At 46.6% G+C, this 25,975-nt stretch overlaps 1 protein-coding gene across 1 annotated transcript in view; it reads left to right on the forward strand.

Moving 5' to 3' along the window:
* Nucleotides 1-2,772: 2,772 nt before the first annotated feature.
* Nucleotides 2,773-25,975, forward strand: part of CXCL13 (C-X-C motif chemokine ligand 13) — a 37,124-nt gene continuing 13,921 nt past the window's right edge. Inside the window, exons 1-2 of the mRNA XM_030190546.1 lie at nucleotides 2,773-2,889; nucleotides 24,800-24,929. Coding sequence (XP_030046406.1) covers nucleotides 2,829-2,889; nucleotides 24,800-24,929 — 191 coding nt within the window. The 5' untranslated portion in view covers nucleotides 2,773-2,828. The remainder of the gene's footprint in view (nucleotides 2,890-24,799; nucleotides 24,930-25,975) is intronic.

Consider the following 25,975-nt stretch of genomic DNA (forward strand, 5'->3'; position numbering starts at 1 on the left):
CCCCCCCCCCCCCCATGGCACGCCTTCTAAATATCCACAAGACCAAGGGTGTCTAAAAAACGTTTGGAAGCTTTTTCTATCCTTTTTATAGCCATCATTTCTATCTCCTGACCTGTCCAAACAGGAATCATATGTTAAGTTGAAGTCCCTTCTGATTAATATCCTTTCCAGCAGTGCATCCAAAAATGCTCCTTGTCCTGCATTTGGTGCATAAATGCTCTTGCTCTCCAGTGTCATCTGTACTCCATGAAGTGTACCCACCCATATGATCCACCTACCTACCTCATCCCAATACTCCTCCATAATCGCTGAGGCTCTCGAGGAAGAAAGAATGTCCACTGAACCACCCCCTTTTTTTTCTTTTCAAGCCTATTGGACTCTCTCTATATACAGTATATATCCCTGAAAACTCTTTTGTAAGTAGAAGCTTCTCATGTGAACTCAAAAGATGTGTTTCCTGCACAAAACAGACCTGTGCTTATAGATGCCCCAGTTCCTCGACCATTAACTGACGCTTGTGGGGAGCATTGGGGCCCTTTACTTTGCACTCATCTCAAACTTGGCACTCATCTCAAATCAAACTATAAAATGCCCATTGTTCCCCCAGTACACAATCAGAACATATCCATCAAAGGGAAATTGCACTTTATCATTCCCCCTCCCCGCCAACCTCTTTCACCACAATCTCCCCCCCCATCTGAACCATATTAACCCCTTCCCCCTTCCCCCCACAGCCCCATCCCCGTCAATCTCCCCAACCTTCCCATGAAGTCAGCAAGGCTAACACAGCTTTCATGTCATCCCACTGCATTCACCCTGCCCTATGCGCTCTATCCACCTTGAGCTGAGGCAAATTACCCTCCTCTACAGCCTCTCCAGAAACCATCAACTCTTTATAAATTTCTTGTACTACCCGCTCCACATCCTGATAGGACTCCATGCCGGGGACCCCATGGATCCTGAGATTTTGCCATCTAGACCTGTTTTCTAGGTCCTCCACTCAATCTGTTCGAGTCTGTTGCAAGCCTTGAACTGCACCATATAAATCCGTGGTGAGCTCTACCTGTTCACCAACCCAGAGCGCCACATCATCCATTCTGTTTGCCAAATTCGCGATGTCCTTACAGATTTCTTTAACTGCATCTTTAATACGGCCCTTGACCAATTGGAATTTATTTTTGATGTCAGTCATCCATTCACGAAGATCTCCCTTCATTTGAGTGGCCAATTCTGCACCTGCTGCAGTGCCTGGAGTTAGGGGGTGAGATTGGGGAGGCAGGGGTGTTAGGGCATGTAATAGAGGGTATTCGGGAGGGTGGAAATAGATCTTGAGAGATCAGACTGTGTTAATCAGATGTGGAGGAGTTGTGTGGGGAGAGTGCCACTGCAGCAGATCTGACATCTTTATTTATTTATTCTTGGTCCCTAGAACTCGAGGTGGGAAGGGGCCAGAGCCCAAAGGGGGGGGCACACTTTGGTCCTCTGCCCTGCCAACACCCCCCTTCCGCTGTCTCGCCACCCCTTTCTGCCGCCCTGCCACTCCCCACCCACTGCCGCCACTGTACATATCTTGCCTGGTGGGGGTCCACAACCCCCACCAGCTGAAGCCTTCATCCAGCACTTGTCTCTGGCGACGCTGCATTGCCTGCCCTGCTCTCTCTTTCCCTCACATGTGGCATGCTCGTTTTAATTAAATTGAGCATGAGCACATGCTCAGTTTCACTAAAAGGAGCACGCTGGACCGTGAAGGGAAGAGAGAGCAGGACAGGCAATGCCGCGGTGCTGGAGACCAGCGCTGAACGAAGGCTTCAGCTGGCAGGGGTTGGGGACCCCCGCCAGCCAAACCAGGGGCCCAAAGCAAATTTGGGGGGGGCCCAGGCCCCTGTGGCCCCACGTAGCTTTGCCAGCAGGTCCCACAACACATTGCCTGCTGTGGCAGATAGCACAGGTGCCTGCATAGTCTAGCACTTCAGATAACATTTTTAGATTGTAAGCTCTATCGAGCAGGGACTGTCTCTCTGTGTCAGGTGTTCAGCACTGCTTGCGTCTGGTAGTGCTATACAAATGTTATTATTAATAATAATAATGGCAGGTGTCTGCCCTGTGTAGTAAATGCAAGACCAATGCAGAGTGCACCCCCTGCATTTACAGCACAAGCTTTAAACTTACCACATGTTAATCTTTGCGGTTAATCTAAGAAACCTGGTATAAAATGACCCTTCATCTGTGTATATATGCAAAACATACCCTCTTTTTCAGCAACCATAAATTATATCAATGAGGGCAACAGCTCAAATCTGCAGCAGAAATGCATTGTCTGTGCACCAGGTGTACAACTTCACCCAATAATATTTATTTTGGTTGCCATTTTTTTTCAGTTCTTATTACTCAAGACATCTTTAAGAAATGATCGCAAATCATAGAATTTACTCTATATAAGCCACATCATCAAAACAGTTCTACATTTTCAAGAGAAAATACCACATATAAATTCATAAAGGACCAATAACAGAATGCGTTTCCTCTAGACTCAATTTTGGTCTTCCGTGGGCAGAGCCAAAAATATTTGAGAATTTGTCTAAATTTGATTTTCTGAATTACCTTACAGTAATTCCTGCCTCCCCCCTATGCATTTCAGATGGTAAACAAATATCAGCATTGTTAGTTTTTTGGAAATTAAAGTGAAGTCACTTCTCAAACACGTGTTCTAAAAATACCCTTAATGAGGAAGCCACTTCCCTGTTTTAAGCAAATAAATAGTAGATGGTTTAACCCGAAGAGCATTGAACAGAGGCTGAACTAACCTTGAACTCACAGTCACAGCCATAATGAAATCCAGCGCTGCTGTTCTGATGTTCACCTTACTGCTCATCACACAGGATGCTCATGGTAAGCGCTCCACTTTAATTTCTCTCTTCCCCATAGTACCCTATTTGTTTTTATGTATTTTACATCAGATAGAACTAACTCACATTGAGCACTTTAAGTAGTAACACTGAATAGATGTGGTCGTCTCTAAGAAGTCAGAGAACTGCCTATTCACACACCTGCAGCTCTACCAAGTCCCTAAGTTTTGCTAAACATTCAAGGTATGGTGTGAAGTACACATTACGGCAGTTTAGATGCCAGTAGTAGAATCATTTCATGTCACAGCATTGTGAAATGCTGCTGCCTCTTACTTTTTAGAATTATTCACATGTAAGAGGTACCTTTCATCTTAGAGGGAAGCATAAACTACAAGAACCTATGGAATTTCAGCACCCATAAGGAAGGGGGTTGTATTTATTCTCAGCATTTTCCAGGACACTAGTATCCTCTTCTATTTGATCATATTGTGGAATTGAAAATACTATAGGGGGTCATTTAAGAACATGACAATATAAGCTTTGCCATACTGGGACAGACCGAAGGTCCATCAAGTCCAGTATCCTGTTTCCAACAGTGGCCAATCCAGGTCACAAGTATCTGGCAAGATCCCAGAGCAGTAAAACAGATTTTATGCTGCTTATCCTAGAAATAAGCAATGGATTTTCCCAAGTCCATCTTAATAATGGCTTATGGACTTTTCTTTTAGGAAATTATCCAAACCTTTTTAAACCCTGCTAAGCTAACTGCTTTTACCACATTCTCTGGCAATAAATTCCAGACTTTAGTTACATGTTGAGTGAAGAAATATTTTCTCCAATTTATTCTAAATATACTGCTTAGTAGCTTCATTGCATGCCCCCCAGTCCTAACAGTTTGTAGGTACTATCAGCTACAGGGACCATAGGAATAAAAGCATACTAACACCATTAGCACGCTCTCATTGTTAATAATTGGCCCCTTATATAGTGTTCTGTTGGGAGAAACAGTAACAGGAAAGATATTAATGTTTGTTTCTGTACCTGTGTTGTTTTTAGGAACTGAATTTCTTCTGCATTATACACTGGCACATACATAGATTAATGTGTTTTCAGCAGTGCTGAATATAAATTTAATGCAGTCAATGCTATTTCCACTCCCATTTAATTTAGGCTTCTGTATGCGTAAAAGTACATTTTCAATGGGTTTAAGCTGTTCACTTTAAGAGTTAGGTTCCTAAATTGGCCTCTTTGAAAATTTACTATGCTGACCCTGGGGTAGGAGTACAGGTGAAAGAGGGAAAGACGAGGGAGGAACATGGGGACGGGGGGGATGGGGACACAAAGAACAGATGCTGAACATGGGAGGAATAGGACAGGGACACAGGGGAGGTAATGGACAGCAGAGATAAGGAGTCAGAGGGAATGACGGTGGACATGGAGAGAGAAAAAAACGTCAGACAGGAGATACTGGAAAGCAGAAGATGGATGGGACTGGGGTGGGAGGGAGAGGGAAGGGGCCGAAGATGGATGGGACTAGGGGATGTAGGTGGAGGGGAGGGAAATAGAGCAAAAGATGAATGGGGTGTGAGTGGAGGGAGTGTGGGTGGAGGAAGAGGGGAACAGATGGGGCTAAGAGGTGTGGGTGGAGCAGATGGGGAACGGAGCAGAAACTAGATGGATGTGGGAAGAAGGGGAATAGATAGAAGATGACTAAGGGAAGGGGGACAGATCAGAAGATGAATATGACTAGGAGAGGGGTGGGGGAAAAGGAGAACAGAGCAGAAGATAACAGGGACTTAGTGATTGAATGGGAGAGGTGAGGAGCAGGGCAGGGCCGCTGAGAGGGTCTGTCTATGTTCTGCATGTGCGACTGAGGTGAAGGATTTTGCTAGCATGTAGTGTCTCTGTAGGAATGTGTAACAGTCCAGATAGTTTCAGTTTCTCAGTAGCAGAATATATTGGTGCTTTAGGGCCCAGTATAATATTTATAGCACTGTCTTTCATAAGTTATAGGGCTGTTATGGAGTGTTTTGTGTCATTTCATAAAGTGTATGGCCCTATTTGAAAGCAGGCTTTGGTAGCCCAGTGGTTAGTGCAGTGGACTTTGATCCTTGGGAACTGGGTTCAATTCCCACTGCAGCTCCTTGTGACTCTGGACAAGTCACTTAACCCTCCATTGCCCCTGGTACAAAATAAGTACCTAAATATATGTAAACCGCTTTGAATAGTTGCAAAAAACCTCAGAAAAGGTGGTATACCAAGTCCTGTTTCCCTTTCCCTAGTTGTCACCCAAAATAAAGATGCTGAACACCAGTAGTTTTCACATCTTGTATGTAGAGTCATGATGCAAACAAAAACCTGTCCGCTTTAAACAGTTGTCTGGCAGGGGAAGGAGCGTATGCTGTTCCTAAGATGATGATCACAATTTGAATAATTTTGTGTGGTAAATTGTAAGGGGAATAAAACACTTAACTAGCTATGATAACCGCATAAATAGGACTGAATAAAACACAGTTCTATCTTAATGCGGTTCATCCTAGCTGATTAAGTGCTGAATATCACACAAGCTATGTTTAATCCAGCTGTGTATGCCTGGATATTCAATGCTGGTGCCTGGACATGGCCTGACATTAAATATCAAGGAATAAAGTTAGCAGTGGTCAGCAAAATACTGACTGCCACTGGCTGAATATTGGGCCTAATATGTCTGCTACTGGAGAGGAATTATGTTGGTGATACTGAGATTAAACCAGAATAATTTTTTAAATCAACTTTATTTATAAATGGACACATGGGTGAATAGCAAATAGACAAAGTTACAGTATACCTTTTTAACACCAAGTAGCCCTTAACCTAACCAAGAACTATAAGGAATAGTTCCCCTAAACTCCCGACCAGAATAATATTTTATTTTGCATAGTGAATTCTATGGGGAAATGCTCTAGTTCAGCTTTGCATTCCTTGTTGCAAGAAGAAAGCTTCTGTGGATGCAGAATATATGGTTACTTTTAACCAGGGGCGTATCTAGACAATAGATTTTGGGTGGGCCTAGGCAAGAAGTGGGTGGGCACCAAGTGTTCTTCCCCATCCCACCACCACCAAAAAATATCTCATCTGGTGGGAAAATGCTTCTTTCCACCTTGGCAGTCTGTAGCAGGCATGTGCTGAAAACTGAGCATGCTCAGGTGCCAGTATCGTGGAGAGTAGCATTTTCTTTACCAACAGAAGGAAGTCTTCAGCTGGCAGAGCTTGGGATCCCCACCAGCTACCACTAAATTTGTGCTACTTTTGGGTGTGCCTGAGCCCTAAGTGGGTGGGACTTGGCCCACCCAGGCCCACCTGTGGCTACGCCACTGCTTTTAACCAGGGGTATAGCCATGGGTGGGCCTGGGCCCACGTGTGGAGGGGAGCAGGCTAGGCTTCCACGGTACTGCATCTCTCTTCCTTAAGTGTTGCTCTTGCAGGAAAAAGTTCTCCGGCAGCGGCAACAATTCCCACATTCTGCCTGCTGCTAAACCAGAAACCTCCTTTCTGCCGAGCCCACCTCCCTCTGTCGCAACTTCCTGTTTCTGACTAGGCAGGACGCGGCAGGAGGTTTCTGGCATAGTGGCAGGCGTGTGGGAATCACTGCCACTGCTGGGGACCTGTTCAAGCCAAAGCAGCACTTATGGAAGGGAGATGCAGGACCACAGAAGCCCAGCCTACTCCCCTCGCTGCTGCCAGGGACCCGTTCATACAAGCAGGAAAGGGTGAAAGGGAAAGGGACTTATATACCACCTTTCTGTGGTTTTTCCCAACTACATTCAAAGCGGATTACATATTATATACAGGTACTTATTTGTACCTGGGACAATGGAGGGTTACGTGACTTGCCCAGAGTCACAAGGAGCTGCAGTGGGAATCGAACCCAGTTCCCCAGGATCAGAGTCCACTGCACTAACCACTAGGCTATTAGGGAAGGAGATATGCTGAACGGGGAGGGGGGGTTAATAGAGGGAGAATTGTTGAACATGGGATGAGGAGGGAAGGGGAGAATTGTTGGGCATAAGGGTGGAGGGGAGGGAGATATGCTGCATGGTGGGTGAGAGGGAGAATTGTTGGACATGGGGAGAGGACGGGGACAATTGATGGACATAAAGGTGAAGGGGAGAGAGAGATGGTGACCAGGGGAGAGAGACAGAAATGTTAGACAAGGTAAAGAACAGGACGAAGGGAGAAAATGCTGCATGGGGGAGGAGGAAGACAGATTTTGGGCATAAGGAAGGGAGAGAGATGGTGGACAATAGGAGAGAGGGAGAGATTTTGGACATGAGGGTAGATCAGGGGCATAGCCAGACCTTGGGGTGGAAGGTGGCCAGAGCCCAAGGTGGGGGGCACATTTTCATCACCTCCATGCCACTGCCCCCTCCACCGCCCACCACTGCTGCCGCAAATACCTTGGCTGGCAGGGGTCCCCACCCCCCACCAGCTGAAGACTTTGTTCAGCACTGGTCTCCGGTGCCGCCGCATTGCCTGTCCTGCTCTCTCTTCCCCTCACGTTCAGCATGCTCCTTTTGGTAAAACTGAGCATGTTCAGTTTCACTAAAAGAAGCGTGCCCGACGTGAGAGGAAGAAAGAGCAGGGCAGGTAATGCGGTGCCACCACAGACCAGCGCTGGGTGAAGTCTTCAGCTGGCAAGGATTGGGAACCCCTGACAGCCAACCAGGGGCCACAGCAAATTTGGGAGGGCTCAGGGCCCCATGGCCCCACCTAGCTACGAAACTGGGATTAATGAGAGGGAGGGAGATGTTGGATCCAGGAGCAGAAGGGAATGATGGAGAAATGCCAGACAGTGGGAGTGACGGAAAAGAGAGGGAAAATGCTGGAGAAATGGGGGCACAAGCAGTAGGGAAGAGAGAAGGGATAGAGAGATGTAAGGCTATGAGAGTGGAGAAGGAGAAAGAGGGAGCAGCTACTGGGCTAGAAAGGTGGAGGGGATGGTGGAATCGTGTGGGGGAGGCCAGGAGAGGATGGCAAGGAAATGAATGAGAGGATAGAAATATGGTAATGGGGATTAGATTAAAGATGAAAGAGAATGGAGGGCTGGGAAAGATTTGAGATGGGTAATGGTAGAACTAGTGGGTGAGAGAAAATGGGAATTTGATAGGTGGCTGAAAAGTAAAAAGGAGAAGGGTGATAGAGGCTGAAATTTGAGTAGACAGAAAGCAGAAAAGAAAAAAAAAAGGGAGGGAAGAGCTGAAAAGGAAGGATCAATATGTCAGAGGCAGGTGTAGTGAGGGAATAGACAGGAAAGAAGAGAAAAGAAACTGGACAGCAGCCGCTTGAAGGAGAATTAGCAGACAACAGACAGGAAAGAAGAAAAGAGAAACCAGAACCAACATGATAGAAAAATAAAATGTTCATATGTTAGCTTTGGGAAATGTGCATAGTAAATGTCTTTGTATTGTGTTCAGTAGAAAAGGAAATGCATTTCTCTTTTTCTGCCCTAGTGTTATAGTACATGCTAAGTTTAACTTCTTGGGGCTCCCATCTCATTTTTTTGTCTATCTAATCTGTGATCCCTTGTTCTGTATTTGGTGAGGATCTGTCAGTGTGTTGATCTAGTCTCTACAGTGCTGTAATCTACATTCTCAGATAAGTGAACTGGTCACTGTTTTGTTGTCTTTTTTAAAAAAATGTTTGTTGCAGAAGTGCATATATATGTAAAGATAAAAGAAGACATTGGATACAAATGATTAAGACAAATTGGAGGGCTTCGTATCTAGAATAACTATGCACTATAGGAGATCCAATAGTTCATTTTAGAGCCATATAGGATGCCTCATTGTCTTTAAAAATTAAACAAAAATTACATATGTTGATGCAATATATTGATTCATAGTTTGTTTGGCTAGTAAGCATTTTGATATTGTTGCCACACAGTGTACACTTTGTGGTATGATAGTAATGGCAGATAGGGAAATTGGAGTGAGGCAGAGAGGAGAGGTGTTTAGGGATGGGGCCCTCCTTTATTTTCTGACCTGGTCTCTCGCACGGATAAAATCGGTCCTGACCCTTGCTTTATAGGTGGTGGGGATCCCCAAGCATCCCCAGCTGTGGAATTCATCCAAAGATGGCCAGAACTCTCTTCTCCCAAGCTCTGCAGTCGATGACAGCATCCTTGAGCCTCCGACAACTAAACGTACATGGGTGCCGGCATCAGTGGCTTAGGGACATCGCTGCTGCCTGCCAAGCTTGGTAAAAGGGAATTCTGACCACCTTCAGAGAAAGTGTAATTTATATTTTGAGGTGGGGGTAGGACAGGGCAGAGAAAATTTTGTGCCCACCCACTTTGGGCTCAGGTCCACCCAAAATTGGCTGTCTGGCTATGCCACTGCATTTAACACTGTGACAGTGCAGAATCAAGGGTCAGTATTTATTTTTTTTATATATATTAGAATTCCAGGCAACATAATTTAGCGCAAATAATTCTATTGAGTATAACCAGTGTTGGCAGTTTTTTGTTTTTTATTGTATAACTTGGGAATATAAATTGCATTCTTTTTTTTCTTGGGGCAACTACCTGACTAATGTTTAGAATGAGGAGACATCCTCACCCTCCTTCCTGATTAGAGATTTCAGGGGGCCCTCTCTTTTGGGTGCCTGGGGGGGAGGGGTGCCACCTCATCCCTTACCTCAGGCAGCAGATTGCTGTGAGCCGCCCCTTGGGGTTAGTGCTGTCAGTGGAGGGGGCCAAGAGGAAAAATGTTATATGCCTGAGGGGTAAGTGTTGCCTCTGGGGAAGGAAGGTAGAAAAAAAGTGGTGAGAGGGGAGTGATGCCTGCCGGGGGAGGGGCAGTGGAAGGGGGATATTTTTTTCTATCCATGTGGCATGGTAAGGTAAATTGTTAGTAAAGAGGGAGAGAGGGAGAAAGAGCTGGGATTTGGAGAAGGAGAAAAAGGGAGGGTGCTGGTATCAGGCCTAGGGAGGGGGAGAGGGAAAGTGTACTCTCCCCTTACTAATTCATGTGAATGTGAGAGAGGGCATAATGAGAAAATTTTCCCATGGTGCTGGCTCATTTCAGTTAAACAAGATGTATCTTTACTTTTTTATGGCCCTGTTTACTAAGCAGCGTTATAGGCACGCTAAAAACACTAACGCACCTTAGTAAACAGGGTGCTAAGTATGCTGGCTTCATATTCAGTGTTTTACTCTGGTGTGTGTGTATTTTGAATAATTATAATGAATATGTATAAGCAAATAAATATGCTAATGTGCCAAACCCCACCTTTTGCCCCCCCCCCCAAATGAATCAGTCAAATTATGCCCATGCATATAACTTAATATACAAGATGTGTTATCATAATATATTTTTTAAAAACATGTCAATTAGAATAAGCCTCTTCAAAAAGCCAGGCTTCTACGTTTTTTTCAAAAATCTTTTCTGTCGGTCTTAAGCCAAAGTGATTGGGTCAACAAATTCCAGTGCCCAGAGCCAATGATTGACCATGCAAGTTCTCGTGTGCAAGTCTTCTTGGCACGACACAAAGAAGGAACAGCTGGCAAACCTACATCCTGGAATCGCAAGGTCGATACTGCTGCAATGGAACCATCAAAATTACTGGCTGATTCAACCTTCTAGTTTTGAAAATTAACACTAGACGTTTAAATTCTATTTTAGATTTTATTGGCAGCTCGTGTAATAGGATCCAAAATTCTTGATCCACTTAATAACAAGTCTGCAGAGTTTTAAATCTTAATTCAGATATTCAGCAGGCTGTACAACAGAGAATTACAATGATCTATTGATAAGAGCAGTAAATATTGTAAAATAGTTCAGAAATCATCAGGGGTGATTAACTGTCTCAATGTTCTCAGAATACTTTCCACAGTATTTGACTAAACTCCTAAGTATAGGAGCCTATAAAGTGGGTGGCAACAGATGTCAATTTAGAGTGGAGGGAAAAAAAAAGTTAAGAGCTTAGCACTGATTTTCAGTAGCAGGTTTCTCCTAAATCAAGGCAAATGAATCACAGACCTACATTTGGAGCAAAGCTTTTAAGCACCATTCACACAGGCAGCTCCGCTCCCGTTTGCCACATCCATCCGGCCCTCTCTGATGCACTTCCTGTTTACGTAGGGCCAGATGGGCATGGCAGGGGGGAGTGGAGCTACCTGTGTGAATGGCAGCGCTGTGCGAAGGGCAAAAAAAAAAGAATGCAGGGACTGAGGCAGTGGACGGAGCCTTGGGAGAAGAAGAATTTCAGGGCAGGCAGCCAGGCAACGCTGAACGCTGCCTCCCGGATGGCCGTACCCGGAGCCATGGGAGAAAAGGCAGCGACAGCGAGCGAAGGATGTTGGATGGGCAGGCCTGGAGGGAAAGTGGCTGGGCCTGGGCCCATCCAGGCCCACCCTGGCAGTAAATGGTCATACAGTAAAATCAAAGGTAGTGCACGGCTATTTACTGCCTGAGCCCTTACTGCCACCCATTGACTTAGTAATACGGGCTCACGCTCTACTCGTGCAGTAATTATACAGTGCGTGCCAATGTGGCCATGCTGCCAATTACTGCTGGGAATGCCCCCATTGTAGGAAATATAAAAATATTTTCTACCACGGGAAACAGCGTGTGTCGGGGGCATAGCCAGACCTTGCGGTGGGAGGGGGACAGAGCCCAAGGTGGTGCTACCGTGTTGCCTGACCTGCTCTCTCTCTTCCCATCATGTGCCGGACGTGAGGGGAAGAGAGAGTAGGGCAGGCAACATGGCAGTGCCGGAGACCGGCGCTGGATGAAGGCTTCAGCTGGTGTGTGTTGGGGACCCCCCTCCAGCAAAACCAGGGGACAAGAAGAAATTTGGGGGGACCCAGGCCCCCATGGCCCCACCTAGCTATGGCACTGGCGTGCGCCAACTTCAAACTACCGCAGGGCACCTGCGCTACCCCTGCGGTAGTGCCGGATTGATGCACACGACATGCTCATTAGCCCTACCGCTGCTTAGTAAAAGGGCCCCTAAATTTAGGTGCTTGGCCTTTTCTGAGTATCGGACCTCTAAACTATCCAGATAGCGGTTGAATATCACTGCAATCTGCACAGTTTCATAGCTCTTTTATCATTCTTCCCACCTTCCGCCCCTCTGCCATACAGTCCTGCTGGTTAGAGGAATATTCACCCTGACCCTATCCCCTCATTCTATAACAGGTCACCTAAAGTTGGGCACCATTTGTGCATGTCAAGTTATAGATTACTTGCACGTACATATGTAACCGCTAGGTGTGCATTCAGCGGTATTTGATAAGTACATAAGTACTGCCACACTGGGACAGACCAAAGGTCCATCAAGCCCAGTATCCTTGCTTAGGGCCAGATTCTGTAAAAGCGTCTGTAAAATAGGCACATCCAAAAATAACACTTAGCAGTATTCTATAGTTTAAATGTTTATTAAGCTTATGAATATACATCAAAGAAACAAACTTGAATATAAATTTTCCAATGTAAGAAAAAAAAAATAGAAATATGACAACCAAATAGGTACATTTACAGTCCACAGTAAGGAGAGTTCCAAGAATAGAAAAATTACAGAGAATATATAATTAAAGAAATAGATAGTCAACACAATACAGGTGGGAAAAAAGTTTACGTTTCCATTTCTCACATATTAATGTTGGCTACCCCTATACCATATCTCTTACTCTGAATGAAGCTTTGCACTGAGATGGATCATAGAAAACCTAAGAAGCCTGCTTAGAACTATTCAATAAACCACACCTAAAGCTAGGCGTGGTTTATAGAATAGCGCATAGGACCAGGGAATGCGCGTACATTTAGGCACAGCCATTTACGCCACTGTAAACCTGGTACAAATACCCACGCCTAAATGTAGACACGTTCCCCCGAATTCTATAACCACGTGCGTAAATTTGAGGAAGGCCCCTGACATGCCACACTCCTCCCATGGCTGCGCCCCCTTTTCAGCTGCATGCCTCTTTTTAGAATACGCCTAAAAAGATGCATGTATACATTCCAATTATTGCCGATTAGGTTTGAGAATTTGTTGCTATCTACCAATTGTCATCACTGTGGGCGACTAAAATGATAGCGGGGATGGGACGACTTCCCTATGAAGAAAGACTAAGGAGGCTAGGGCTATACAGCTTGGAGAAGAGACGGCTGAGGGGAGACATGATAGAGGTATATAAAATAATGAGTGGAGTGGAACAGGTGGATGTGAAGCGTCTGTTCACGCTTTCCAAAAATACTAGGACTAGGGGGCATGCGATGAAACTACAGTGTAGTAAATTTAAAACAAATCGTAGAAAATTTTTCTTCACCCAACGTGTAATTAAACTCTGGAATTCGTTGCCGGAGAAAGTGGTGAAGGCGGTTAGCTTAGCAGAGTTTAAAAAGGGGTTGGACGGTTTCCTAAAGGACAAGTCCATAAACCGCTACTAAACGGACTTGGAAAACTCCAAAATTCCAGGAATAACATGTATAGAATGTTTGTACGTTTGGGAAGCTTGCCAGGTGTCCTTGGCCTGGATTGGCCGCTGTCGTGGACAGGATGCTGGGCTCGATGGACCCTTGGTCTTTTCCCAGTATGGCATTACTTATGTACTTATGTACTTATGTACTTACTCGATTAAAGTGTGTGAGTAAATTGGGTGTGCACCCAATTTAATGCATGTAACTCACCATGCCTTATATAGAATCCAGGTGTTAGTGTGTAAATACACGGGGGTGTTCACATGAGGAGGAGCATGAGCCGGCCATGGGCGTGTCTCCTATTTATGCTTGTAACCTACTCAAGTGCCGCATTTAGTCATGAAGTTTTAGATCGATTATACAAGCCATGATATAGACGTTTATTGACTGTTATGATATCATTTACAGTGGATGTAAGGATGTAGCGATTAAAAAAAACTTCAAACGCTGTTAAACACTACTGCTTGACTGAATTTTAGATCTTCCAAATTTGATAGAGTTACGCCATTGCTGGTGCCATTGCACTCGTTCCATTGCATGCGTGCGTTATTATCAAACTTTGTTGTTGGTATTTCTGATGGTGCATGGTGAAGCAGCCACTTAAATGTCTGGCTTAATCAGATTGTCCTTGAGGAATATTTCCCTTGGATCTGGATGTGTGTTTTTTTTTTTTTAATATCTTTATTTATAATTTTGAATTAAAAAACACGAACATAAGCAAACAAAAGAAAAAACAAATGACAGTGGGTTAACATTGAATATAACAGACAGCATATGTAAACAAGTAATTTATAAGTTAAACAAGTAAAACAAGCAGTTATTAGCCCATTAAACTTGCATATTTGTCTAGCAATGGATGTGGATCTGGATGTGTTTTAATTTTACAATTTCCGGAACCTAGCAAGGTGGTTCATAAAAAGTTTCTCTCTAGTACATTTGCATATTTGGCAGCTATACACTAGAATGATTTACCAACTGATATTAGAAGACAATCTAGTTATATGACTTTTTGAAGATTGTTGAAAACATTTTTTTTTTTTTTAGAAAATTTTTAAGAGGCTAGCTGGCTCATTTTCAAAAGAGAAGGGAGCCCAAAAAGTGACACAAAAGGTAAATGGGCATCCCCGTGAAAGAAGGTCGCCCAAATCCAATAAGGGCCATAAGGTCATCCTCAGTGTGAGGATGCCCATCAATGGTCGTCCCCACAGGGGGCGTGTTAGGGGCGGCATTACATGATATGCGCCCCCAGTGTATAACGGCTTGCAAAATGGTTTTGCATGGGTCGGAACATGGGCGTTCTTAATTAGACTTGAAATAAAAGCGACCAGAGTAAGGGGGAAGTTGTCTTTACACCCATTAGCGATTTTGTGGAGTTGGAGAGTGGCGAGAGTGTTGTTGGGAGAGAAAGCTGAATCGTTGTTTGCAGAGAAAGCTGAGAGTTTGTTGAGTACCTGTTACCTTTGTCTGTGTGCCATAGTCGGAACGTTTTCACCCTCACCTGCCTCATTTGTGTTTTACCTTTTCAGCTTTCCCTACCCCTTCTAGCCCCCAAACCTAGACACCACTGCTCCTTCCTCTATGTCCCCCATCCCCTCTTCCTCTCCATTTACTGTCCCCAAGTTCATATTTCATTCCCTTACCTGTTTGTAGTCTCTGTTTGTCTCTTTGTCCTGTGTACTGCTGCAGCATGTTTGTGAAGACTGTCGTTTGCTGCTTGGAGAGTAAGTGAGTGGTTAGAGGGTGTGCCAGGAGAGTTTGTAGTGGGTGTGTGTCGGTGGTGGGAGAGTGAGTGGCAGCTTCTGTTTGTTGCTGCTGTGTTTCACCAAGTCGGTAGGGAGAGGTGAGCACTGGTCGCACTGTATTGCACCTGTAGTGTGGGCAAATGAAGACACAAAATGCACAGGTGACTTACATGTTGGAGGAAGAGGGGAGGCACCGCAGGAGGTACTCACGCCCCAGAGTTTTCAGGCCCCCTAGCAGTTTCCTAGACCTCACTGACCTGCAGTGTCTCACTAGGTACCGCTTTGATAGGGCTACCAATCAGCACCTTTGTGACCAGCTCCAACCCCTCCTGCAGCCCAGGACCCGTAGGAACAACCCCATCCCTGTGCACCTAAAGATCACCACTTCTCTATCTTTTCTGGCCACTGGGAGTTTCCGGTCTGTCCTAGCTGTGAACACGGGTCTCACCCAGCCTTCCATTTCTAACTGCCTCACCCAGTTCCTTGATGCCTTCCTTACCCACACCTCCGAGTAGAACACCTCCCCCCCCCCCCCCCACCCAGGCCCTGTAGAACAACATGGCTGAATTCTATGCCGTAGCTCGCTTCCCCTTGGTCATAGGTGCCATTGACTGCACACATGTCGCACTCAGACCCCCACCCCACCCCCCGGGGCACGAGAGGCCACTTATAGGAAAAGGAAAGCATTCCACTCCATGAATATGCAAGTTGTGTGTGACGCCCAGGGGGAGATTCTAGACGTGTGTGCCCGATACCCAGGTTCCACCCATGATGCCTATATATTGCAGCACACAGGAATCTTCCGCAGGTTTGACCGAGGGGAGATTACCGGCAGATGGCTCCTAGGTAAGTGCAGCATGGATCTGCCCAAACTATACCTCCACCAACAGGCAGCCCTCAGCACTGTCTCCCTCCTGCTCACTCCACAACCCACTATCCCTCCCCCCCCCCCCCCCCCCCCCCCACACACACACACACACAGCTCCACAAGGTACCCGCTCCAAACAATACACACTCATCTTTCTCATCCTGCTTCTCCCCAAAGGTGACAGAGCTACCCACAGTGGAGTTGGCTCATGACCCCCATAGTGCACCCACAAACAGGGTCAGAGGAGAGCTACAACAGTAGACATCGGACCACCCGTGGCATTATCGAGCGCACCTTCGGACAACTTAAGAACAGGTTCCGATGTCTGGACCATTCTGGAGGGGAGCTCCTGTACAGCCCCCAAAAGGTGGCAAAGATATTCCTGCCCTGCTGCATAATTCGGCAATACACCGAGGACAGGCCCTCCCAGAAGAGCCATAGCCACCAGAGCAGCAGGCCTCAGATGAAGAGGATGAGGAGCCCCCTCCACCTCCCGCCCACAGAGCAGATCAGACTGCACACCAGCTGGGGGTCAGATCCAGGCAAAGACTGATCGAGACAAGTTTTCTATGAGAGTAAGTTGACATTTATTTATATCACACACAGTATTTACACACCAACACCACCCCCCCCTCCCACTACCATCACCCACTCTGTGCATATTCCCCTCCCTCCAACCCTCACCCCCCAGCATGTCCCAACACTTTCCCCTACCCCTCCCACCATGTTCCTTTGCAGCTGGTGCTGCAGGAGAACTCTGTTGAGAGTCCTCTGATGAGCTCCCACTCTCCTCCTCTGTGTCCACAAGGCAGCCTGCTGCCTCGGCTGCCCTGTGGAAGTCTGGCCACCTTGCACTCTGTGGCTTGCCCTGCAACCTGGCCACAGGACCCAGAAGGGGAGCTGGTGTGGTGGCTGCTGGACCAGTGGCTGGGGAGGCTGAGGATCTCAAGCTCCACTTCTTAGCAGGTGGTTGCTGTGCAGTGGTGGAAGTCAACACCAGTTGTTGCTGCATCAGGGCTGTATTAGGTGCTCTCAGGTCACGGCACAGGCCCTTGATGCTGTGCTCCAGCCGTTGGAGCTGCTGTATCACATCACGTTGGGCCTCTACCGCTTCCCGTTGGGCCTGGAGTGCTTCCCAGTGCAGCTCCAATTTCTGGCACCAGTAGTCTTCCATCTGCACATTCTGGCCCAGAAATTGTGTGGCGAGGCGCAGTAGCTGCCTCCTCTGGCTGGATGGCCTCTGCTGAGGAGGTGCCTCCCCTTCTGCATCTTCAGCTTCTTCTTCAGTGCCACCATCAGCAAAGGCTGCGGGTGGTGGAGGGAGAGCCTCTGCTGTGGGTAGTGGAGGGAGAACCGGCGCTGCTGCTGCTGCTGGGTCCTGTGGTTCCACCCCATGGTCCTGTGTGGTTTCTTGTGCAGGCCCACTGGTTTGCTGCTCTGTGTGCTGGGGCTGGTGGCCAGTAGGGCCATCTTCTTCCTCCGACTGGTTGTCATCACCTGCATAGCAAAAGGGGAGGAAGTGTGTGCTTTTGTTTTTCAGCATTCATATATATAGCCCCACAGGCTAAGAGATGGCGAGGAATGGGATTGGCAGGCAAGCCACTGATGTCATTGTACGTGGTAGAGAGCTGGAGACAAGGAGCACAGTGTACTACAGAGACTGATGTGCAAGAGAGCCACACAGGCAGGTGGGTACACATAGAACTGTGGAAGGAGTGCAGAGGTCACAGTGGCTACAGTACAGAGATGTGGGAAGGAGATATGCAGAGTTTGGTGATGGGGAAGGCCCCCAAAGCTGTGAAACAGTGCTAATCTACACAAAGTTTATTTATTTTAGTTAGATGTTATATTTTATATTTTAAATATATTATTTACATATATTATATACATTGCTGGAAACCCTCCCCCTTCCACTCTCCCCCCTGCTACTCCCTGTGTCAGGGTCAGTAATGAATAGTGATTTGTTTTGCTTGTGGTGTTCTCACCCCTTCCCCTACTGAGGTGCACCACACTGTCCCCCACTTGTGGAAAACAGAGTGTAATGCAGCACAACAGATACCCCAGCTTCCTAATGGTGAACCTACCTGAGCCGTCAGGCTGTGCTGATGTGTCAAGGAACCCAATGCCATGGATCCCCTTCTGGGGCAAGAGCCCATGAATGATGCATTCTAGGGGGGTCAGGTTAGCAGTGTCATCTGCTGGGGGGTTGGCACCAGCCTTCCTCCTCACATCACGCCTCAGCTGGCACCACTTTCGTTTGCAGTCTTCCACATCCTGCCACAGTGGAAGACCGCGTTGAGCCGGTCCCTTACTGCTTCCCATTCTCGCTGCTTCGTTGTAACAGCTAGCCTCTGGCCCGTGGGAGCAAAGAGATGCGTGTGCCTCCTCTGTATTTCTTGAACCAGCAGGTCAACTTCTGCGTCAGTGAAATTACCCTTGCGGGTGGGTGGTTGCTTTGGTGCCAGTGTACCAATGCGATGCAAAGAATCGAAAATACAGAGAAGGGCGCTTACATATGCTCTCAGGGACACCCATGTGAGAATGAGATGGACGTCCCTGAGATGGGCATCCTAATTTTGATTATCGACAAAATCCCTAAATGTCCCCAGCTGCTTCGCCGATTTGGGCGTCCTAATTTCGATTATAGGTAGGGAACTATGGGCGTCCCCAGCTGCACTGTGTTTTGGGTGTCCTCATTTCGATTAAGGGTGATAATGATAAACGTCCCCAGCTGCTCTTCCCATTTGGAAGTTTGCATTCCCTTTATTGGCACCTCTTTAAAACGGCTTTCTCTGTGCTTGCACTTTAGAGGTTTTTCTTTAGTTTATGGGGTGGTATTTCAAAGCGTTTTAGCTCCAGTTATAGTAAACCTTGTTTTTGCCACTGTATGCTTTTGTGCACCTGTTTGTTTTTTGGGGGGGTTTTTTTTTTGGGGGGGGGGGGGACATTTTTTCCCAATTCTTGAAAGATAACTAGTGTATGGGCTTTGTTTCAGACTGGGTGTTAGCTGGTAGCTTAGCATATACTCTCCATTCTCTACCCTCCAGGAGCTCCTTGCTGTGTGTGATATGCTCCCTCACTGCCCCCCATTCTCTCTCTCTCCTTTGTTGAAGCAGGCAGCTTGTGGTCACTTGGAGCCAACAGATTCTTGCACCACAAGTTCAAGGTAAGCTCATGCCTCTCAGCCACCTCTTCCCTTTCTGCTATGTAGGTGCTAAACAAACACTTCTTGCATCTTGCAGGACAGCTGGTCAAGAGGATTGCAAGAGACACCAGTGGACTGTAATACACTGCACTCTGAGAGCCATGATTGTTTCTACCCAATTCATTGTACAGATGTCTTGTTCTCTATTGGACACACTCAGTTGTGGCTGCCTGTAGGGTGGGGGAGGGGGATGGGGAGGGGAAGAGGCCCTGAGATTGGATGTGTGCATCCCTCATGGTCAAGGGCTCCCCATTCTCTGTATGTTCTCTGCATTCAAATCTTACCTCTATTTTCACCAGGTTCACAGGTATCCACAGCTGGTAGTTTTTCTCCCGCTTTGCACCTCATGTGTCTCCCCGCTAGGTTCCATCCTTCTTTATGTGGTGAATCCCAGTCCCCTTTTATGAAGTGCTCACCCATTATCAAGGTTGTTAGGGGTGGGGAGGGGGAAGCATGTATGCACTGAATGTCTTTTCCACATTATTCAACACAGTCCTGCAATCCTCCATATTTATGAAACAACAACATTTCTAAATTCTGTTCTGCAAACTATTTTCAAGGTGGCCACAGGTGCGTGCCTACCACGGCCTTGAGCCCTTAAGTCACGGTGAGGGAGAGGGGTTCTGGTTACAGTTCCTCTTCTAAATTAGCTGCAGGTGGCTACAGCCTGGTGCCTATATAATTCCCCTAGCCTGTGCCCTTCTGCACCTGATGTATTATATTACAATTGTGATGAAGTAAACATCCATCTAATGCTTTTACCCTTGGTTTCCCTTTTCTCCTCAGCACTATATACCATTGCTGATACATTCAATGTGAAAGATGACCCAGCTGTTTGTAGCTCCTTCCTGGCCCTCACCAATGAGGTGTGGTTGTGGGTAAGGGTGTCTGGTGATCAGAGAGCAAACATCGTCTATGCGCTACCTATGGTTATCTGCAAGTTTCTACTTGGCAGATCACTAGTGCTAGACAACATACCTATTATTTACACAACTCTGTGCTGTGGGGCTCTATGGTAAGGGGGGAGAGGCTGGATGGGAGTTTGTGTTCCTCAACAGAAATGCCCACCCAGCGCCCCCCCCCCCCCCCTTACCATACAGCCATGCAGTTTGGAAGGAACAGGCGGCCTTCTGTATGGCCACACTTATGACACATATGTACCAAAGTTTCTCTGTCACATTTCACCTGTCGTGCAACCCAGATTGCTGCCTCCTACTACTACTACTTATCATTTCTATAGCGCTACCAAATCAACCACAGCATTTGATAATATGTAGTGCACAAAGTAGAGACACACACCCTGTTATATTAAAAATATTAAACATGTGTATTTAACAAAACAACAAAACAGAACTATGTACAAAGATATATGAATTGTCCTCAATGAGGGCTTTGCTGCTGCATGGCCCTTTGCAGCAGGCTAACGAGCAGCACCAGGAGCAGCCTCTGTGCCCTGAAGTGCTGCTCGTTAGCCTGCCACATCGCTGACACCTCCTGCAGCAACTGGTTCTGGCTATTCACCAGTTGCTGCAGGAGGCGCAGGGCTGGGAATGGGGAGGCGGAGGGTGGTGGGGATGGTGTGGAGAGGGCTGGAGGTGTTGGGCCCTCCTCTTCCTCAAGCGGAGGCATATCTTCAAAGGGGTCCTCCTCCTCCTCCTGCTCCACCACCAATTGAGGCAGTCCTGCCTCCTTTTCCTCCTCCTCCTCCTCCTGCACTACTAGAGCAGACACTCCTGCCGCCGCCTCCTCCTCCTCCTCCTGCTCCTCCTCCTGCTGCTGGCACCCTGTGTATGTAAAAGGAGTGTCCTTGAGATCAGCACATTCAACATGGCTTGCATAGTGCAGGAATGGGGAAAGGTGGGGTCAGTGGTGAGCCCTGGGCTATACGCATGGGGTATGAGATGCATGACAGGGAACCCAGGAAGCTACTACTACTACTATTTAGCATTTCTATAGTGCTACAAGGCATACGCAGCGCTGCACAAACATAGAAGAAAGACAGTCCCTGCTCAAAGAGCTTACAATCTAATAGACTGAAAAAAAGGAGTACACTATAAGATGTGCTGACAGGGAACACATCTTTACATTACTTTCAAATCATGCTATGACAACCACTAAGAGCAGGACATCAGGCAAGAATACCATAAAACAGTATCCACCCCAGAAAGGGGGATACAGAAGTGAGGCATGTCATCTCATTCATCTCAGAGGAGGTTAGTTAGAAGTTACAGGATGTGTCGTATTTATGTCCATGTTGTGATGGCCACAGTCCTGGGGGGCAGGTGGTGGTGGCACATGAACAGCCTGCGCCGGTGCCTCAGGCAGAGCTGCACCAGGAGCAGACTCTCACCGACGCTGTAGTTTGGCTCCCTGCGGAGAGCCATGTTTCTCAGTGAATAACCATTGGAAAACGTGCATTGCCTTATGTGGACGCCCATACGTGATGGACGCCCTTACATGGACAGTTCCATATATGGACGGGTCAGTATGTGCACGTCTTAGCATCTATAATGGCGCCACATGTGGACGACCGTCACGCATGAACGTACATGGACCGTCATCACGCTTGCGGGGCCTTATTTGGATGAATATGTATTCACACGTATGGAGCTTTCCTTATATCGATCATTATCAAGTGTGCAAACCTCTTCATATATACACAGTAAAATATGTATGTTCGTTATATTTCCCATAGCTGCATGTTCCGCAAGTACAGTGCATGTAGTTGCGGACATCCAGGTACAGGAAAATAAGGAAAATTCATGGTAAAGTACAGTAACAAGGACGTGCTTCTCACAGAACTGCCGATAGACGTCCCTGTTACAGGGCCGCCGTCCTTTGGTGGGCCTAGTAAGATGGACATCCTTCGGCAGTTCTGTGAGAAACGTGTTCTTGTTACTGTACTAAGGACGTCTTTGCAGTATTTTTCCTATACTTTGGGCATGCCTGATTTGGGCGTTTTCAACTGCGATAATGGAATGTCTAAGGGAGTCCATACTATTTTTCCATTATACCTACCTGATTTTGGCCGACTTCCTGAGGGCGTCCTCATTCAGACTTGGAAGACCTTTCAATTATGCCCCTCTAGGTCACATAAATATATATGCTTTTATTTATGGTTTATTAAGAAGTCATGTAATTCCTGGAGATGTTTCAGTTCTTTTCTTATGAGCCACACTGAACTTTAAAGATATGTGTGGTATATACGTGTTATGTAATGTACGTGCTATTGATACGGCATAAGTGGAGCACCTAAACATTGACTCATAAATGTTGATTTATGCTATAAGAGAATCTGGACATTCCAATGCTATTGTAAAATTAGCACTTAGCACACTGCTTCTTGGCATCTAACATTTGGCTCTGATCCATATACTGGGCAATTCTATTAATGGCACTTGAAACTAAGCACCAAACTTTTGCATCCAGTCATCGGATAGTGCCTAAGTGGTTTTGTGCATAACTGCAAAGGGGCGTGGCCATGGGAAGGGCATGGGCGGGTTATAGGCATTCCAGAAAATTGCACACAATTTTATGGCATACCACAGATGCGCACCTAACTTGCATTCCAGAATTTCATCCCAAAATTAGACACAGAATTTGGCATCCAACGCTATCTACAAAGAGTGTTCATCCCAGAGTGCCCTGTATAGAATAGCACTGGGCAGGGGTGGGCCAAGGCAATCTTCTGCCCGAGGCAGGGATGAGATACTGTCCCTGCCCACACCCAGTCTGGCATCTCTCCCTTTCCCTCCTCAACCCTCTTCCCTTATTTTTTTCTTTTCCAAAAGGTGGCAGCGACAGTGATTCCCAAAGGCTGCCCTGCAGCAGTGCTCCTGGCACTGGCCTCTACACTGTACTGCATCCCGCCTCTGAGGAAACAGGAAGTTGCGACAAGAGGCGGGCTGCAGTAAGGAGAAGAGGCCGGTGCTGGTGGCACAGCTGCCTATGGGAATCGCTGCCACCTTTTGCAAATGAAAAAAATAAGGTAAACGTGGGGAAGAGAGTTGAGGAGGGTAGGGGAGAGTGCCATTCCTAGAGAGTACCACCTGAGTCCCCCGCCTCAGTTGGCCTAATGGTAGGGCCGCCACTGGCGCTGGGCACCAATTTTTTCTGGTGCCCAATTAGTGAATCCAGTCCATAGTGTTTGAAAATATATAGATAGTGGACTTATAAAGTCTGTTTCAATATTGGCCCATATGTTCTCATTTGTACATTAATTGCACTTGTGAAATGTGGGGCAATTCATAGACATATCAATTAAGACGCCCAAGTTTTTGCAATCACCATGCAGTAATAGCCAAAATTAATGCACAGTAAGAGCTAGATTCTAATATATAGCTACAAAAAAATCAGTACTGAAAAAAGTGCTATTCTACATGCCACAAAGTTAGGTGTGGTTTATAGAATAATGCTTACACCCGGGAATCGTGCCTAACTTTGCACCAACTGAAACCTGGTACAAATGTGCGCACCTATGTTAGGTGTGTATCCCTATTATTCTATAACAGTGTGTTAATTTTAGGAACCCCCCCCCCCCCCCATTCCACCCATGACTTTCCCACTTCCACACCCCCTTTTTCAAATAACGCGTACATTTTAGGCACAGATCCCGAGCCTAAATTTACATGCAAGAAGTTCAATCAAATTTAATTAGTGCCAATAACTGTTTGCTAAGAAGCCAATTATTGGCACTAATTAGCTTATTTATTTAAATTGGGCATGCACCCAAATTTGCATGCACAATTTTTAGCAACTTTTACTGAATTGGGGGTAAATGTAAAACCTCAGAGTTAAATGTTGGTGGGGTATTCCCAGCATTTTAGGGAGAGCTTACATGGTGTTAACACAGAGGAAAACTGGCTATCATGAATTAATAGCATGGACAATAATGAGCAATGCATTTAGCTTTACCTCTTGATGTCAAATTAAGTTAACTGCTCTGTGTTATCAGTTTGTTCCCTACCCATTCCTTGTCCCAACATGGCATTTTCTGCATCATCAGTTTAACATGGCAACAGGGGGGACTGTCAGTGATCTGGGCCTCTGGGCACTAAGGGTCATGAGCCCCTAACTACATATCAAAAACGATTTTAAAAGATGGAGGCTAGGGGAGAGTGGGCCTCTACTGTTGTGGGCCCTCAGGCACTGCCCTATTGTCCCAGTGGTCAGTCCACCCCTGCATAGCAATTAGCATGTATAAACAGTTAACAAGATGCACTGTTATTGATTTCTAAAAGCTATGTGAAACCAGGGCTTTTTTTGAGGGGGTACTTGGGGGTACTGAGTACAGGCACTTTTTCCACTGTCTGCTAAAATTGACCCAAGGACCCCAAGTTTTAATGAAAATGCTCAGTCTGTAAACACAAATTCTGCCTTGTCATAGATTCTGTGATGGTTTCAGGGGGCCTGGCTATTGTGTGTGGGAGGGCTGGCAATTGTGAGGTGGGTTCCTCAGTGATCACCCCACCTCTGAAGGGTGGCCTGGCATTTGAGTACCGGCACCTTTTTAGCTAGAAAAAACGCACTGTGTAAAACAGATGATGCAGCTTAATAAATAGGTCCCATATAGATAAATATAGGAAAAATTTGCCCTGATATAAACTTGTTCTGGAAGGTAACGATTTGAGGGTAGGTGCTACATTTCTCTCTCTCACTCTCTGTTTCTGACCATACAGGTTTGTTCGAGGATCCTCGCTGTGAACGATGCAAATGCCAGAAAACTACAAAATCCTTTGTACATCCAAAGAAGATTTCTGACATTAGACTATTGTTACCAACTCACTGCTGCCCAAGAAAAGAAATGATGTAAGTAGCAAGTTATAACAGTGCTCACTTGAGAAATATTCATATTCCATCTCACTGAAGGTCTTTTTGTGCCTGGTTTTGAAGCTATCTCCAGCTCTGATACTCATCCCCTAGAGATGTTCAGAATCACTCCCCTTCTCTCCCCACCCCTTTTTGATGGACTGCAAAGACGAATGCTACTCCTGAGGCCAAAAATGATGCTATCGAAGGTCACTTCAGAGTCACATTCAGACATTATTGGGCCCCTCAAAAGTTTAGTCCCAACCCCCAAACTATCCATACACTTTGCACCTGTTATCTGTGGAGGTCAGGTCAAAGGAGCGCTCTCTGAGTGCAGTGGGTGCTGAGCCACCCAATAGTGAGCAAGCTCCTTCATTCTGTCTAGCAAGGGATCCCAGTCTAAACTGAACTGCATTGATTTTGCACCCTACTCTGTCAATTAAGATGTTCTATTATGTATTGTGTTGACATTGTAAGTAGTACACTATTCTAATCCTTGTAATGTTTACCACGTGGTGTTCAAAATATTCTGCTCCAAACATCCACAGCTGATTGTAACATAGTAGATGACAGCAGAAAAAGACCTGCACGGTCCATCCAGTCTGCCCAAGAAGATAAATTCATATGTGCTACTTTTTTATTTGTACTGTCCTCTTCAGTGCACAGACCGTATAAGTCTGCCCAGCCCTTTCCCCGCCTCCCAATCACCAACCACCAACCCATGCACTCAAGCTGTTTGCTGCAGTGGCGTACCAAGGGGGGTGGTGGGGGCGGTCCACCCCGGGTGCACGCCGCTGGGGGGTTGCCGCGTGCCTGTCGGCTCTTCGTTTTCATGCTCCCTCTGCCCCGGAACAGGTTACTTCCTGCTCCGGGGCAGAGGGAGCATGGAAACGAAGAGCCGAGAGGCGCGCGGCACCCCCCCCTTCCCCAGCAGCGTGCACCCAGGGGGGGGTTCTTTCACCGGGGGGGGTCACGCTGTTCCGGGGGGAGCGCTGCACCCGGGGGGCAGGGCGCATCGGCGATCCGCCCCGGGTGTCAGCACACCT

The sequence above is a fragment of the Microcaecilia unicolor genome, chromosome 2 (assembly GCF_901765095.1).
Source record: "Microcaecilia unicolor chromosome 2, aMicUni1.1, whole genome shotgun sequence".
In the NCBI taxonomy this organism is placed as follows: domain Eukaryota; kingdom Metazoa; phylum Chordata; class Amphibia; order Gymnophiona; family Siphonopidae; genus Microcaecilia; species Microcaecilia unicolor.